The sequence below is a fragment of the Canis aureus genome, chromosome 5 (assembly GCF_053574225.1).
Source record: "Canis aureus isolate CA01 chromosome 5, VMU_Caureus_v.1.0, whole genome shotgun sequence".
Classification (NCBI taxonomy): Eukaryota; Metazoa; Chordata; class Mammalia; order Carnivora; family Canidae; genus Canis; species Canis aureus.
The window spans coordinates 82,786,389-82,803,497 of record NC_135615.1 but is presented as its reverse complement, the minus strand read 5'-3'; the positions used below and the strand labels follow the sequence as shown (position 1 = coordinate 82,803,497).

Below are 17,109 nucleotides of genomic sequence, written 5' to 3'. Positions count from 1 at the left end.
TTTCCGCACCGGCGACGGTGACGCGGTACTAAATGCGCTCGGGAGGCTCGTTTGGTCGTGCAGGAGCATTTCCTGAGGCTGGAGACTGGCTCGGTGCAGAAGTCGGCCTCCTGTGGGCACAGAAAAAGCTGTGCGGAAATTGCAATATTTATTTATTTATTTTTGCAATATTTAATAAGGGGTAGAATTTAGGAATATGAAGGGTGTTGAGTTGGGCCATGCACATGCAGCACTGGCTAGAGGAGAGGCCCTGCATCTGGGGTAAGAGGCGTCTCTCTGGGGGGTGGAGGGTTCTGTCTTGCCGAGGTGGTTGTTGGAAAGGTGCAACCTCCGCTGTGAATTGAGAGACCGACCCAGCTTCTCTTGAGCGGGGTCGGCGGGGGGCGGGCAGAGGCTGGTTATGCACAGGTCAGTTCATAAAGTCGAGGTCCCCCGTGCAGGCCAGGGTATGGGGGCCCCCCTGCCGCAGGCCTGCGAGGCCTGGCCCAAAAAATGTCCCATATGGAAGGGATTGGAGGAGACTATTGGGACGGCCTGGCTCTTTTTTTTTTTTAAACTTCCAGGAGGTTGTTGGCGATACTGTTCTTTCCTTTTAGTAAATTCCACGCTGGCGAGCAGGGGAGCTTGAAGCACTATATACACTCTGCTCTACTGACACATACCTTGTGGCCATCCTTGATTCCCCTTTTTTTCACACCTTGTAGTCAGTGTGTCAGCGAGTCCTGCTGGTTCTTCTTTTTTTTTTTTTTAAGATTTTATTCATTCATTCATTCATTCATTCATTCGAGACACACAGAGAAAGAGAGGCAGAGACACAGAGGGAGAAGCAGGCTCCATGCAGGGAGCTCGGTGCAGGACTCGATCCCAGGACCCCAGGGTCACCCCCCGCCAAGCGGAAGGCAGATGCTCAACCACAGAGCCCCCAGGCGTCCCTGTCCTGTTGGTTCTATATTCTATCTTCGAAATGAATTCAGACCCTGACAGCTTCTCACTTTGTGCTGGGCCACCACCCTGCTCAGATCCCCCATGGTCTGTCATGTGGGTTATCTCTAGCTCCATTGATGGTTCTAACCAGTCCACTCCTGCCTTCCTCCACAAGTCTGCCAAAGTGATTTTTTTCTCTCTTTTCTAAAGATTTTATTATTTATTTATTTATTTATTTATTTATTTATTTATTTATTTATCTATAAGAGACAGAGAGAGAGGGAGAGAGAGGCAGAGACACAGGCAGAGGAAGAAGCAGGCTCCATCCAGGGAGCCTGACGTGGGACTTGATCCTGGGACCCCAAGACTGGGCCCTGGGCTGAAAGCAGGCGCTAAACCGCTGAGCCACCCAGGGATCCCCCAGATTTTTTTCTTTTAAGTAAGTTCCGCACCCCACCCTAGCTTGAACTCACCACCCTGTGAACAACAGTCACACACTCCACCGACTGAGCTAGCCAGGCGCCCCAACCAAAGTGATCTTTTGACGTGCATTACATCATGTCACTTCTCTGCGCAAAGCTCTTTAGTGGCTTCCTATTTCAGTCAATGAAAGCCACGTCCTTACAATCACTTGCCACATAATCTGGTCCCATGGGTTCCATCTCCTCTCCTCCTCATTTATTGATTTCCGGAAGCACTCTTCTTCATTCTGTTTCTTGAACAAGGCAGGTATGCATCCATATTTAGGTCTATGCACCTGCTAATGGAGCACTATCCGCTATGTGCTGAGTATCCTCCCTGGATGTCCACATGATGTCCACACCTTCAATCTGCTTCATCCTGCTCAGATGTCACCTTATAAGACTTTCTCCAACCACCCTCAGGGAAGTACCAACCACTGCATGCCCAAATTCCTCACCCCTCTCCCTAACAGTCCCTGCCATCTGCTTGCTTCCCCCATCCCCATAGCATCACCGCCTGACATATGTTGGATGTTCTCCATGACCCCTTGCTAGAATGTAAGCTCCGTATGGACAGGTTCTTTGTCTTGATCCCCACAATACCTAGAACAATGTCTGGTATTCAGTAGGTGTTAAAAAATGTTGAAGAAATTAATGAGTGGTCTATGTCCAGTATAGTTCTATTGCTGATTATGGCGGGTGGCCCAAAGTTGTTCCAAGTGGCTAAAAGACTTTGAACATCTCCCTAATATTGTAATGATTCTCATATTGGCAGTCCTTGCTCAGAATGTTTTGTATCCATCTTATATCTTAAGAGCTGGCTCTATACTCTGAGCCATGACACCTGAGTTTCCTTCACAACTGTGATGCAGTGTTCCAAAAGAAAGATACAAGTTTTTCATAAAAACCAGGAGCTTCTAGAAGGGAAAAAAATAGAAAAGAGCAATATAACTACCAAGGTGGGTGTTTAACTAGGTATATCCAGGATGAATCAACAAAATCCTGATCAGATGTCAACAGAGTAGGTAAAGTAGGCTTGTGTCAATCCAGAGCTTCTTGGGAAATTTTGCCTTCCCCACCAAATTCCCTGAAGCCTAGAAATCTGTAGCTGATGACTGATAACCTTTTTCCCCTATAAAAATGCAACTACCAAAAAAAAAAAAATTAAAATTAAAAAAAAAAAATAAAAAAATAAAAATGCAACTACCCCAAGAGAGACAATAGTGAGTTTCAACAGTCACTAGTACCTTAGTGTGAATTGGTCCAGCTCCTTTCTTGAGAGCAGGTTTTAAAAAGGCAAGTGAAGAAAGTAGGACCCATGAGAACTAAGAGGAACAGGTGGAGAGAAAGGGAGCCAAGGAAGGAGCATCATGTTGAGCTTGCCAAGGACAAACTTTGGCCTGTTTTGTACTTTTGCCCAGGCTGACTCCGGTAATCAAAGTACATTTTGATCTCTAGCACAAACTTCTGAGTAGGCAAATTATGGTGCTTGAAATTACAACTATAACTACCTGCAATGTTTTGATATCCCAATGAGTACAAAGTACACTGGAAATGAAGAGGAAGAATTGACCTAGAATATAATGGGACTGAAATCCTATCAGATTTTAGGAAAGATAAGCAGGAAAGGGAGGAGGCCTTGCATTATACATCTGCACATGATCCTGGCCTAAGAAATAGGAAACCGAATGAGAAGAGTTTTTGTGTTAAGGTAAAATGAGTAAAATGGAGCACTATCCACTATCAGTTGACATGCCAGGAACAGCAAGGTAAGAAAGACTTCTTTGAGCAACCATGAACTCATGATGAGGGAAAAAATTCAAAGAACAATATATACCTGCTTTAAAAAAAAAAGAAAGAGGGATCCCTGGGTGGCGCAGCGGTTTAGTGCCTGCCTTTGGCCCAGGGCGCGATCCTGGAGACCCGGGATCGAATCCCACGTCGGGCTCCCGGTGCATGGAGCCTGCTTCTCCCTCTGCCTATGTCTCTGCCTCTCTCTCTCTCTCTCTCTGTGACTATCATAAATAAATAAAAATTAAAAAAAAAAGATTTAATAAAAAAAAAAGAAAGAAAGAAAGCAACAGGTCACAAATATCAAACAAGTACTTACAGCGTTTGGGGGATTTAGTCCCTATTGTAGGAGTTTTAAAAATCAACAAGGATAAATGCCTTTACCAATTTGTTCTTCCTAGTAGAGAAGAATTTGGCAAGAACCTAGAAGCAGACAAACTTTGCTGGTGGTGACCATATGGTGTTGAAAGTCAGGATTTTGGAGCACAGCCAGATGTGTCCACATGCAACACGCAGGCAGAGTGCTGGTGCTCCAAAGGTTGGAAATAGATGTTTTCACTCTTAAAGTCTTTTACAGCGAGGAGAACCTGCTGTTCACTAGATGTGTGAGCCTGTGCAAGTTGGTTAAAGTTCTCACACCTCAACTTCCTTATCCATGAAATGGGAATGAATACAAATACAAGATTCCCCTGCCATCCGAAAGTTTGCTTTATGAAACTTCACTTTTACCAAAGACCTACATTAGTACTTGTTTTCACTAACCAAAAGAAATCTGAAGAGGATTCTCAATTTTATGAAATGGTAATCACTTCTTCATTTTGTGCCATTTCAACTTACAAAGGTTTCATAGGAACCATCTACTTTCAGATGGCGGGAAAACCTGTAGTTCCTATCTCTCAGGGCTTACAGAAGGATGAAATGCGGTCCTCCATGTAGCAGGGTAAAGTAGTGGTTAAGACTGTGGACTCCTGGGGCACCTGGCTGGCTCAGTCAGAAGAACATGCAACTCTTCATCTCTGGGTTGTGAATTTGAGCCCCAGATTGGATGTACAGATTACTTAAATAAGTAAATAAACTTAAAAAAACAAAAACGTGGACTTAAGCCAGATCACCTGGTTTGAATCCTGGAACTGCCATTTACTACTCGTATGTCCTTGGGCAAGAGACTGACCTCTCTATGGCTCAGTTTCTTCATCTGTAGAATGGAGATAAGACCTCGGGATTTTTGTGAAGATTCAATGACTCAACATACATGAAGTACTTTGAAGACTGTCTGGCACAAGTTAGCATTCAGTGAATGGTAGCAATCATTTGCAAGGTTCTTGATTGGTACATGGGAATCGAGGGTATCCCTCTTGTCTAGGCTTTCTCTCAAGGTCCACCCCAACCCATCCTCACTTAGAATTATGGACCAGGGATGTCTCAAGCCATTTGTGGTCACGAGTAATAGAGATGCAGTCTATCTCATAGAGTGATGAGAAAGAATGGGAGTTCACACTCTGAACCAGATTTCAAGAAGCAATTGAGCAGAGTCCAAAAGGGGTGAGACTCCTACCTCAACATAATAAAGGTTCTGTATGAAAAATCCATAGCCAACATCATACTCAGTGGTGAAAAACTAAGAGCTTTTCCCTAAGGTCAGTAATAAGACAAGGATATCCACTCAGCACTTTTTTTTTTTTTTAAACAAGATTTACTTATTGGAGAGAGAGTGAGCACACAGAGGGAGAAGAAGAAGCAGGCTCCCTGCTAAGCATGGAGCCTGATGTGGGGCTCAATCCCAGGATCCTGAGACCATGATCTGAACTGAAGGCAGACGCTTAACCAACTGAGCCACCCAGGTGCCCCCTCATTACTTAAAAAATTGGGGACACCTGGGTGGCTCAGTGGCTGAGTGTCTGCCTTCAGCTCTGGGTGTGATCCTGGGGTCTGGGATTTAGTCCCACATTGTGCTTCCCACGGTGAGCCTGCTTCTCCCTCTGCCTGTGTCTCTGCCTCTCTCTGTATATCTCTCATGAATAAATAAAATCTTTAAAAAAATTTTTTTTTTGTTGAAATAAAAGGCGAGGTGCCTGGATGCCTCAGCTGGTTAAGTGTTTGCTTTTAGTTAAGCATCTGCCTTTGGCTCAGGCCATGATCTCAGGGTCCTGGGATTGAGCCCCCCCGTCAGGCTCCCTGCTCAGTGAGGAGGGTGCTTCTCCCTCTCCCTTGCCCCTTCCCCCCTCCACTCGTGTTCTCTCTCTCTCATTCATGCTTTCTCTATCTCTTCCTCGTGCTATATATCAAATAAATAAAATCTGAAAAAAAAAAGTCATCCAAGTTAGTAAGGAAGAAGTAAAACTGCCACTATTTTCAGATGACATGATCTGTATTTATAGAAAACCCTAAAGACTCCACCAAAAAACTATTAAAACTGATAAATGAATTCAGTAAAGTTGCAGGATATAACATAGATGTACAGAAATCTGTTACATTCCTATACACTAATAATGAAGCAGCAGAAAGTGAAATTAAGAAAACAATTACATTTACAATTGCACCAAAAGCAAAATATCTAGAAATAAACTTAACCAAAGAGGCAAAAGACCTGTACTCTGAAAACTATAAGACACTGATGAAAGAATTTCAAGATAATGCAAAGAAATGGAAAGACATTCCATGCTCATGGGTTGGAAAAATAAATGTTTTTAAAATGTCTCTACACCTAAAGTGATCTACAGATTTAATGCAATTCCATTCAAAATATCAACAGCATCTTTTACAAAAGTAGAACAAAAATCCTAAAATTTGTATGGAACCACAAAAGACCTTGAACAGCCAAAGCAGTCTTGAAAAAAAGTGGAAGTATCACAATTCCAGATTTCAAGTTATATCACAAAGCTTTAATAATTAAAACAGTATGGTACTGGCATAAAAAATAGACACATAGATCAATGGAACAGAATAGAAAACCCAGAAATAAACCCACAACTATGTGGTCAATTAACCTTTGACAAAGGACGAATGAATATACAATGGGAAAAGTCTCTTGAACAAAAAGTCTCTTTCCCAAATAGTTGGGAAAATCAGACAGCCACATGCAAGAGAATGAAATTGGACCACTTTCTTTCACCATACACAAAAATAAACTCAAAACGAATTAAAGACCTGGAACTATAAAAATCCTTTAAGAGAGCACAGGCAGTAATTTCTTTGACATTGGCCATAGTAATATTTTTCTAAGTATGTCTCCCGAGGCAAGGGAAATAAAAGCAAGAATAAACTATTGGGATTACAACAAAATAAAAGGTTTCTGCACAGCTAAGGAAACAACAAAACTGAAAGGCAACCTACTGAATGTGAGGAAATATGTGCACATGACATCTGATAAAGAGTTAGTATCCAAAATATATAAGGGATCAATACAACTTAACACCCCAAAAACAAACCAATTGAAAAATGGGCAGGAGACATAAACAGACATGTCTCCAAAGAAGACCTACATGGCCGATAAGACACATGAAAAGATGCTCAACATCACTCATCATGGGGAGATGCAAATCAAAGCTACAATGGGATATCACCTCACATTTGTCAGAATGGCTAAACACACACACACACACACACACACACACACACAAGAAACAATAAGTGTTAGCAAAGATTAGAGAAAAAGGATACTTCTTGCACTGTTGATGGGAATGAAAACTGGTGCAGCCACTGTGGAAGATGGTATGGAAGTTCCTCAAAAAACAATTGACCCTGCAATCCAGTAATCACACCACTGGGTACTTACCCCCCCCAAAATACAAAAACTCTAACACTAAGGGATACATGCACCTCTGTTTGTTGCAGCATTATTTACAATAGACAAACTATGGATGAGCCTGGGTGGTGCAGTCGGTTAAGTGTCCAACTCTTGGTTTCCACTTAGGTCATGATCTCTGGGTCCTAGGATTGAGCCCATGTTAGGCTCGGTGCTCAGCATGGAGTCTGCTTGAGAGTCTCTCCTTCTTCCCCTGCCCCTCCATTCTCTCTTGCTCTCTCTCTCAAATAAATAAATAAAATCTTTTTAAAAAAATAGCCCCACTATGGAAGCATCCCAAATGTCCATTGATAGATGAATGGATAAGGAAGATATGGGATAGATATAGATATTTGACTGTGTTTGTATTCAGTGTCCCATTTGTTACTTTGTAACAAACCACCTCAAACTTAGTTAAGTAAAATAACCACTGTATTATGTTCACAGATTTGTGTTTCAGGAATTCAAAAAAAGTACATTAGAGATGGCCCCATGGTGTCAGACCTCAGCTGGAAAGATCCAGATGCTGGTGATGGCTCAATATCTGGGATTGAAACCAACTGCAAGTGTCTTTGGTGGTTTTCCTAGGAACTGGCTTTGATCTCGCCTGGGGTGTTGCCTGGAACATCCACACATGTTCTTTCCATGTGGTTTGGGCTTCTTTGCAGCATGGCTGCTGGGTTCCAAGACCAAGGGCTCCATGAGAGCCAGGCAGAAGCTATATTGTCTTTTATAACCCAGCCTCAGAAGTCACACAATGACACTTATACCAGAGTCAGCCTGCCATGATTCAAATGGAGGGACATATACCCCATCTCTTTTTTTTTAAAGATTTTATTTATTTATTCATGAGAGACACAGAGAGAGAGAGGGAGAAACAGGCAGAGGGAGAAGCAGGCTCCATGCAGGAAGCCCGACGTGGGACTCGATCCCGGGACCCCAGGATCACGCCCCGGGCCGAAGGCTGGCGCCAAACCGCTGAGCCACCCAGGGATCCCCTGACCCCATCTCTTAATAGGAAAAATGTTATGGTCACATTGTTATAAGAACATATAAGATGGGAGATTTTGTCGTGGCCATCTTTGGAAAATAAAATCTGTCACACTCAAGCACCACTAGAAAAAAATGTAATGGAAAAATTAATCTGTTCATGATTCCCCCCCCCAAAAAAAATTCCTGATTCCAACCTCAGTTGAATCCTTGACCCCACCTGGTAATAATTCTACATCATTTCTCTGTTCAACTTGCTTCAATTTGCAATGGTTATTTCAAATATTCTCTGCCATAGTAGGTCTATGTAGGTCTCACCTAACACCTGTTCCCAAACTCTTTTTCTCCTGTCTGTGTCCTCTAAAGAAATGAGAAAAGTGGGCAGCCCGGGTGGCTCAGCAGTTTAGCACCGCCTTCAGCCCAGGGCCTGATCCTGGAGACCCGGGATCGAGTCCCTCATTGGGCTCCCTGCATGGAGCCTGCTTCTCCCTCTGCCTGTTTCTCTCTCTCTCTCTCTGTGTCTCTCATGAATAGATCAATAAAAAAAAAAAAAGAAAGAAATGAGAAAATCTAAACATTCACTTTTCTTTTTAAACATTTTTATTTATTTATGATAGTCACAGAGAGACAGAGGCAGAGACATAGGCAGAGGGAGAAGCAGGCTCCCTGGGAGCCTGGGAGCCCGACGTGGGATTCAATCCCGGGTCTCCAGGATTGCGCCCTGGGGCAAAGGCAGGCGCCAAACCGCTGCGCCACCCAGGGATCCCAACATTCACTTTTCTAACCTTGCTTGCATCTATGTAGCAGAGTCCTGGCCAGTGAGATGTAAGCAGAAACCTGCTGCAGGACTTCTGGCCAAACTCTTGCCTTAAACAAGAAAATGCTGTATGGAGTGGAGGCAGCCAGCCCTATTGTGACCCTCCAGGAAAGGCCAAAAGAGTTAAGAAGGGACACCTGGGTGGCTCAGTGTTTGAGCATCTGCCTTTTTTTATTTTTTTTTATGGTGAAAAAATTTATATTTAGATTTATAGCCGGCTGGACTCAGTTTAGATGATCCCAATTTTGTTGGCAACATCCAAAGCATCATAGAGCATCTGCCTTTGGCTCAGGGCATGATCCTGGAGTCCCAGGATTGAGTCCCGCATCAGGCTCCCTGCATGGAGCCTGCTTCTCCCTCTGCCTGTGACTCTGCTTCTCTTTCTCTGTCTCTAATGAATAAATAAATAAAATCTTAAAAAAAAAAAAGTCACAAAAATACAGGCCCCAATATCATTGAGTCACTGAACAGATACATCTACCTCCAGGCTTCCTATCCTGTGAAAAAAATAAATCTTTATTTGCTTAATAAGTCACTGATAGGCTTTCCGTAGCTGATACAACCACTCTTCTCCACCCCTGCCCCTCCACGTTTTCTCTTTGTTCTCCACAAATGACCTTCCATTCTTTACGGAGAAAAGTCTTCAGCGGGTCATTGACTCTCCTGACACCCAACTTACCTGCTTACCTGCATCCACAACCACCCTGTTTTCTTCTTCACTTGTTATAACAGGAGAGGGGTCCCTACTCGACGGATGTGCTAATAGGGAGATGCCACTCTCGCATCAGTTTTGGTTTTCTGACCTCTACCCAGCCATCAGCTATGTGGCCATGAACAGGCCATTCAGGTAGCAACCACTTCATTGAGTGGATTCTAAGCTGTGCCCAGCAAAGGCTCTGCAGTAGGCGCCGGGGAGTGCCAGGTCTAGCTAGGAAGGAGACAGTCCCAAGGAGGAAACTTTACAAGGCAGGGAAATGGAGTCTTGGAGGAACCCCAAGTTCCAATGTGGCTGGTGTGTGTGTGTGTGTGTCTGGGAGGGGGGAGGCTGCAAAGTGCAGGAAGAGCTCAGGAGGCAGGTGTGCAGAAGAAGGCAGAGGGCAGATGCTCTGTACACTAGGGAGGGTCCATAGGGTTTTGGTTTTAACCCTAAACCGCTGGGACAGAGTGTGAATGAAGCTCTCTGAGCCTCAATTTCTCCTTGGTGAAATGCATTTTTTTTTTGAAATGCATTTTAGAGCTCTCTGCTTAGTGGTCAGTCTCCTATACCGGGTTCCTTAAGGGCAAAGAGGAAAGACGCGTGTTTTTACACACTTTTGCATCCACACGGTGCTTAATAAACACACGCCTCTCGGTTGGACGAGTGCGACCGTGGGGTCGGCGGCCGGGTCGCCCGCGGGATTTCCCTCCCCACGCCGCGCTTCCCAGGCCTCGCCTCCTCCCAGCTCCCCGCCGCCCCCGCGCCGCCCCGCCCCTTCCCAGCGTCGCGACACGGCAGAGCGGCCCGGGCGCGCTTTACGGCAGCCGCGTTGCGGCGGGGCGGGGCTCCGGCGGCGGGCGCGCTTGGCGGCAGCGGTGGGAGGCAGGCAGGCCGGCAGGCAGGCAGGCAGACGGAGTCGCAGGCGGGCGGCGGCGGCCGTGCCGGGGAGTGAGGGCGGGAGGGAGTGAGTCACTGAGCGCGTGTGAGGGAGGGAAGCCGCCGGCGGGCGAGCGAGCAGCCCGCGCCGTCCGCGCGCAGCCCCAGCCAGGCCCCGCCGCCGCCCCGCAGCCCAGCGCCGAGGCCGGGCCGAGCCGAGCCGGGTCGGGCCCGGGCCATGCTGCTCACCGTGTACTGTGTGCGGAGGGACCTCTCCGAGGTGACCTTTTCCCTCCAGGTCGACGCCGACTTCGAGCTGCACAACTTCCGCGCGCTGTGCGAGCTCGAGTCCGGCATCCCCGCGGCCGAGAGCCAGGTACGCCGGGCGGGGGGGCGCGGGCGGGGGCGCGGGCGGGGGGCGCGGGGGCGGGGGGCTCCCTCCGGGGCCGACCCTCCCGCCCTCCCGCTGCTGCTGCTGCTGCTGCTGCTGCTAGGACCTGGGGGCGCCTCCGCCGGCCCGCCCCCGCGCCCGGAGGGAGCTGGGACGCGCTGCTGCCCCCACACACACGCACGCCGAGCGCGGACCCTGACCGCAGGCGCACCCGCTGCAGCCCGAGCGGTGCCTGCACGGTGGGGCGGCCCCTCCCTCCCTCCCTCCCTCCCTCCGGCTCCTGGGCCCTTTTCTGCCCTAACAATCCCGTGTCGGGGGTGCCGGGGACCCTGCCTGCGTTACGGACCGCCCGCAGAACCGAAGCAGCAGCTTGGGGTTTGCAGGAATCCATGCATCCTGCTTCCCCAACCAGAAATACCAGTTTGGATCACCGTGGTAGGTTGAGGTTTCATCTTCCTTTTTTTTTTTGGAGACAGAGCGCGAGCTCCTGCCTAAGCAAACGCAATTTACCTTTAAACGCAGAGGTTTGCACTCGAAGTGAAGGGAAAAGTTTTGAGAGTTGCCTTACCTTGTGTTGAGGCATTTGGAAATGCCCTGTTCTAATTTTCCAACCACATGGCGTTTCTGGTTAAATTCTTTAGAGGAAAATAAGAAAAAGAAAAAAAAAAAAAAAGAAAAGAAAAAGCAATTTCCCCCTCTACCTCCCCCTACCCCCCACCCCCACCCCCCGCCCAAAAGAAGGGCAATTATTAGTTCAATTCAAGCTGTTTGTTTCTCCGGTTTCTTCACTGGTGGTAGGCCGGGATCCCTCTTTACTTCAGGCCACAATTCAGAGTTTGGATGGGCTCAAAGTTCAGTGCTTTACGAGGACATTTTTTGTAAAGATGGCCTAGTATCTTCTCCGTGCGATTTGCCTGTTTCATTTCCCTGCCCCGCTGGAAGGAAGTGCAGCTGCTCTTAACATTTTAAATAAGCAAAGTGAATTTATTCTCAGGATGCCCTGAGGCTGTCACCAAACAGAATTGGTGACGATAACTCTGGCCGTCACACTAAAAACGTTCAGATCTCCACTTGATGGTAAGTGGACACTAGAGGACACGGCCTTAAACGTATTAAGAAACTCATAGAAGTCCTCCAAGGCCCCAGAATGTAAATCTTGATTCCCTACCGCAGTTAGGAAATAGTTCCAAAAACTATTGCCCAACTGCAGCGTGTTCTGCCCTGTGTTATGGTAAACAGATGGCGTCAATATTTTTGTTCAGAAGTGAGTATGATTCCTCAACACTATTGTGAGCTTTAGAACCTTGGCATAAGTCTAGCTGAGGATCAAGAAAGAATTTGTTTCAGAGTCTAGAGTGTCATTCAAATAGACTGATGAAAACTATAACGAAATTGGTAAGAAGAGGGTTTTTTGGGGGTTTTTTGCACATTTTTTTTCTATTAACGGCAAATCCACAAAAACTGAGGAACCAGTTCCTGACAGTGAATCCCTCAAGTGGAGAGCTAGCAAAGGACAGTTTAAAGTAGGGAGGCACGCTCTCAAATATTTGGAGGTGGCTTTTGCAGTGGTTTTCTTCCCTCTGGTGGTTGTGTTACCCTGGTTGTAATCACCAGCTGGTGGGGGGAAATAAAAAATTAGGATGTAAGTTGATTCTGCTGTTATTAGGACTTGGGAGAAGATGAAGAGATTGCCTCTGTTCCTGCCCCTTTTGAGAGGGGCTATAACAAAAAAATTTAAGTGAAGAGAGTGTTAGAGGGAAAAGACAGTTCATTGTATAGTCAAGGCAGGCGCTGTCCTCGACCAGCTTAGGACAGCTCAGGACGTGAGGACTACCTCACTCCTCACTAACTGAACAATTAGGCTAACTCCAGATTTCTTCCTTATTCCTTAGGTCACCTTTTGGGCCTTTACTTCCTTCCCAAGCCAAATTCGCATATACAAACCTGGGCTCCAAATACTGTGAACTTTGTATTATAGAGTGTAAACAGCTCCTGTGTTTCAAGTTTGTTCCCTTAGCTCCATTGTAACCTAACACAGTATCTATTTTAAGATGTCTGGTGGTCGGTTGTCTTTTCAGTTGTTTGCCCATCGGGCAGGAACAGGATCCACCCTAGACACTTGAGTCATTTCCGTTCACCAAATCATAACAGTAAGCATCATTATAGTTATTACCTACAAATATATCACTTACTCGAGGCTCCCCTCCCACCCCTTTACCTCCTAGGTTCTCCCCTATTACTCATCTTTCCTTCTCCCTCTCACAGTTCTGGTCTCTTTACCTCACTCCTCGTATTCACCGCCATTCTCATTCCTTCACCTCCATTTTTAAAGGGATTTCTTTCTTTCTTTTTTCCTTTCTTTCTTTTCTTTCTCTCTTTCCTTTCTTTCCTTTCTTTCTTTCGTTTCTGACTATTCTTTCCTGTCACGATGTGTCCAAACCACTGATCTCCAAACTTTTTCGGTTGGTCACGTATCTCTCTGAGTAAGATGCTTTGGAACATACATCTTTGTGATATATATAATTTATGAACTAATGTGATATGTATCTTGTATATACGCACATGTATATATATAACTGAAAGCCTCAGTTATGTAACACACACTAAGTAATATGTATATTACGAACAACCAACCGTAGGATAGAATTTAAGGAAGGATGAACTAAAATAAATGGAAGTGAAAATTCTAGTATTTTTCTGTTCCTTCATCTTTAAAGAATTGTTTTGCATGCCTGCCCCACATTGAGGATCGCTGGTTTAGAATTCAGTCTTTCACATCAGCATTAGTTGTGCTTAAGTATGCACTTGGGAAAGGCGTTAATTTTTAACAGCTCTAGTCTGATTATAGTAGTTATAATGTGATGATAACAAATTTAGACTAGAAACTATCTCTACTCATACATGTGATTAAAGCTGGGCATGTTCCATCTCTTAATACAAGTGTGGGCTTGGAAGCCAGTCATAGCGCTGTTTGATACTTTGATGCAGACTTGGCTGGGCAGACTTCAAAGAATTATCAGAACTTAGCTTCACTTTAAATTAATGTCTTTGTATTTTTGAAACATCATTATAATTTACCCCTGTAGGTGGCATATGGTAAAAACGTGTGCAGAATGTGTAAGGACTCTCAAATGAAAGGCATATTTAAATACCAAATAATAGCAGTAACTGTATGATCCTGGAAAAGCTGCTCTATACACAGCATGGTTTGTGGTTTGTAAATGCTATTTCAAATCAGTGGAAACTGAAATTTACTATTGTAGCTGGTTTTGACCTGTTTGTTTTTGCAGGTAATTTTCATGTAGTTTTTTTCCGATAATTATTGCATATTCATTATAGAGAATTTGTAATTGAAAGGAAAAGAAGGAGAATAAATTACTACCTCATAACCCCCCAATAACTGCAGTTTACTTTTTAGTGTATTTTTTTCTAAGCTTACTTCCTTTTATATATGTATCTTTTAAACACAATGTCCTAAACTGTACTAGCAGTTTCAACTTTCTTTGTTCAGTCAACACTACGTTGTCAGCATTTTCAAATTTATAATTTAATGGCCATATCATATATATAGCATCCTATAGATGTACTACAAAATTTTTTAAAGGTTTATTTATTTATTCATGATAGACATAGAGAGAGATAGGCAGAGACACAGGCCAAGGGAGAAGCAGGCTCCATGCCAGGAGCCTGATGCGGAACTCGATCCCGGGACTCCAGGATCGCACCTTGGGCCAAAGGCAGGCACCAAACCACTGAGCAACCCAGGGATCCCCAGATGTACTACAATTTATTTAGCAATTTCCCTATTGCTGGGCATTTAAATTGGGGAAAGCTGTAGGCAGTTATGAGTAGCATTTCCATAGATATCTATATACTTTACTTAAGGCTTTGTCCCATTTCTGATATGGAATTGCCTGGTCTTTTGAAAGGCTTTTAGAGACCATTATCAAATTGTTTTTCAGAAGGGTTGGAAAAGTCAAGCTCTTGCATGCGATAATATGTGTAGATCACTTGACATATAGTAGGCTTTCAATTAATGTTAGGTAGTATTATGTAGCCGTTTTTTTTTTTTTTTTTTAAAGACTTTATTTATTTATTCATGAGAGACAGAGAGAGAGAGAGAGGCAGAGACACAGGCAGAGAGAAGCAGGCTCCACGCAGAGAGCCCGACGTGGGACTCGATCCCAGGTCTCCAGGATCACGCCCTGGGCCGAAGCCTGCGCTAAACTGCTGAGCACCCGGGCTGCCCTTACGTAGCCACTCTAGATGTGAGTCCAAAGATTTTGTGGCTATATGTGGCCCTTAATGCTAAAAATGGATTATGATTTCTGTTGATTGAAGGCACCCATTCAGAGACCAGGAAACATTTGACATCATGCTCAAAGGTCTTGGAGTTGTTTTAATTAGTCTTATTGAATGTTGATTAAGAGTAGAATTCAGTCTCAAGGGTGCCGCCTCTGGAATAAGTACTAGCAGGTGTGCCAGTTTTGCAGCTTAAGACTGTAGCAATATCATTTTTCCTGTTAAATGTTCTCATATCTGGCAAAACTAGAATTTTTAGCCTTGTGGTCTTTGAGTTGGGTGTTATGGTAGAAAGCATCACAAATGCCATTACTGAAACTCACTTTGTTTTGACTGTTTGAAATTTGAAGTCATTGGTCTAATATATTAAGCTGGAAAATCATCTAGATTTATTCTAGGACTTAAGCTATAAAGCAGTTGTCTTAGACTTTTACACCTGTTTTAACAAAAAGAAATCAGTTCTTTGTGGCAGTTTTAATTTCAGCTAAGCTTTTGTTTATCTCACTTGTGTCCTTGGACTAAAATGGAATATGCCTGCTGCTTTGTCAGTGTGAAGAATGTTTGCTCATCACCCACATTCTCCAGTCTAGTATTCTTAGGAAATGGGGCTGATAGCAATATTCCACATTTCATATGTGGTGGTAGTTATTGTCTGAATCTTAAATTTTTGTTGTTAGATGAGGCTGTCTTCCATTTAAAAAAAAAAAAAAAGATCTTGTCTGCTGAGGAAGGACTGTTAACACCATGAAGTGATGTAGTGCATCTATAAACTGGGGAGTCCAAAGGTTGAGGAGTTGCTAGTGTTCTTTCTCACGTTCAGAGCAGGGGATAGAGACATTGAGCAGTGGACAAAGTTTTCATCCCCCTGGTGGTGAGTATAAGCCCTTAGTGGATGGCTTAGTAGCTCTTGTTCAGGTCACCAGCTAATTTGCCAGGACTTAGATTTGGGGAAGTTGTATGTGGTCCTTAAGGAAGATTATGTGCTCTATAGTCAGGCAGATGTGGTTCCAATCCTAATTTTTAATAGCTGTGTAGTCTCAGATCACTGACCTCCCTGTATGTTTCCCTGCCCATTAAATGGGACAAATAAGGCCCATCTCTTAAAATGATTGATACTTAAATGAGAGGATGTAGGATAAAGTGGGAGACCGTGAGAACCCATTCTGATAGAAGCGCACACAATGTTAGTGTTTTAACGTGGCTCTCCAGGTTGCATTTCCAGCCTGAAGAGATTCAGGGATCTGGTGGACAGGAGGAGCATTTTGATGCTCTTGAGTGTGATTTCCTGTTGTAGAGAAATGTTCTTTTGTAAGTAGTTAGAATGTGCCAACTGACTATCTCCAAATATACCAATAGTTGGGTTTCTGAACCTGGACAATTAAGGAGTGGGCCATGCACCACTCAGGTACCTTCATTGTGGTGGCTCCGGCGTCGTTGGCACCTTGTTGTAAGAGCTGCCTGTGTGACGTTTCTCTTGGCATGCCTCTTCTTGCTTGTTGCACACCTCAACATGTGAGACTTGTCACCACAGATTTATAGTAGTTTTCCCAACAATCCCACAAGTTATGATATGACCCTCAGGTTGTATTGCAGTCTGTATTGATTCTGTTTTACTTTTACTGTGTGATATGTACTTAAATAAGGGAGAACGAGAGTGAATGGATTGATGGAGTGACAGTTGCAGTCTATTGTAACATGTTTCAACTCTGCAGGTTGAGGCTAAGAACTAACAATACATTTTCTAGTCTATGTAGAACTTATAAAATACAGTCAGCTCTGCAGGCTCCAAAATCACTTTTTTGTGCATCCCCAGAAGTATTTGGTTTTGGAAACTCGGTTTCCTGTTAGTTCTGTTCCTTGTTTCAGTGCAAAACCTGCAAGCTGATATATGACAGGTCATTTTTCCACAGTATATATCTTGTATTTTTCAGGTTCTTTGTTAGGAAGTCTTACTCTGAAAGCTTTAAGGACACATGAGGAAATGCTGTAAAATGGGAGTGGAGCAGAAAGACCTGAAAGGGACAGCTGTAGTGATTCTCGAGCCCCAACTGCGTGCTTGAAAATGGGGAATGGAAA

At 44.4% G+C, this 17,109-nt stretch overlaps 1 protein-coding gene across 1 annotated transcript in view; it reads left to right on the top strand.

Moving 5' to 3' along the window:
* The first annotated feature begins 10,392 nt into the window (after positions 1 to 10,392).
* DDI2 (DDI proteasomal shuttling factor 2) overlaps positions 10,393 to 17,109 on the top strand; it is a 31,044-nt gene continuing 24,327 nt past the window's right edge. The window contains exon 1 of the mRNA XM_077899523.1: positions 10,393 to 10,716. Within this exon, the coding sequence (XP_077755649.1) occupies positions 10,579 to 10,716 (138 nt within the window). The 5' untranslated portion in view covers positions 10,393 to 10,578. The remainder of the gene's footprint in view (positions 10,717 to 17,109) is intronic.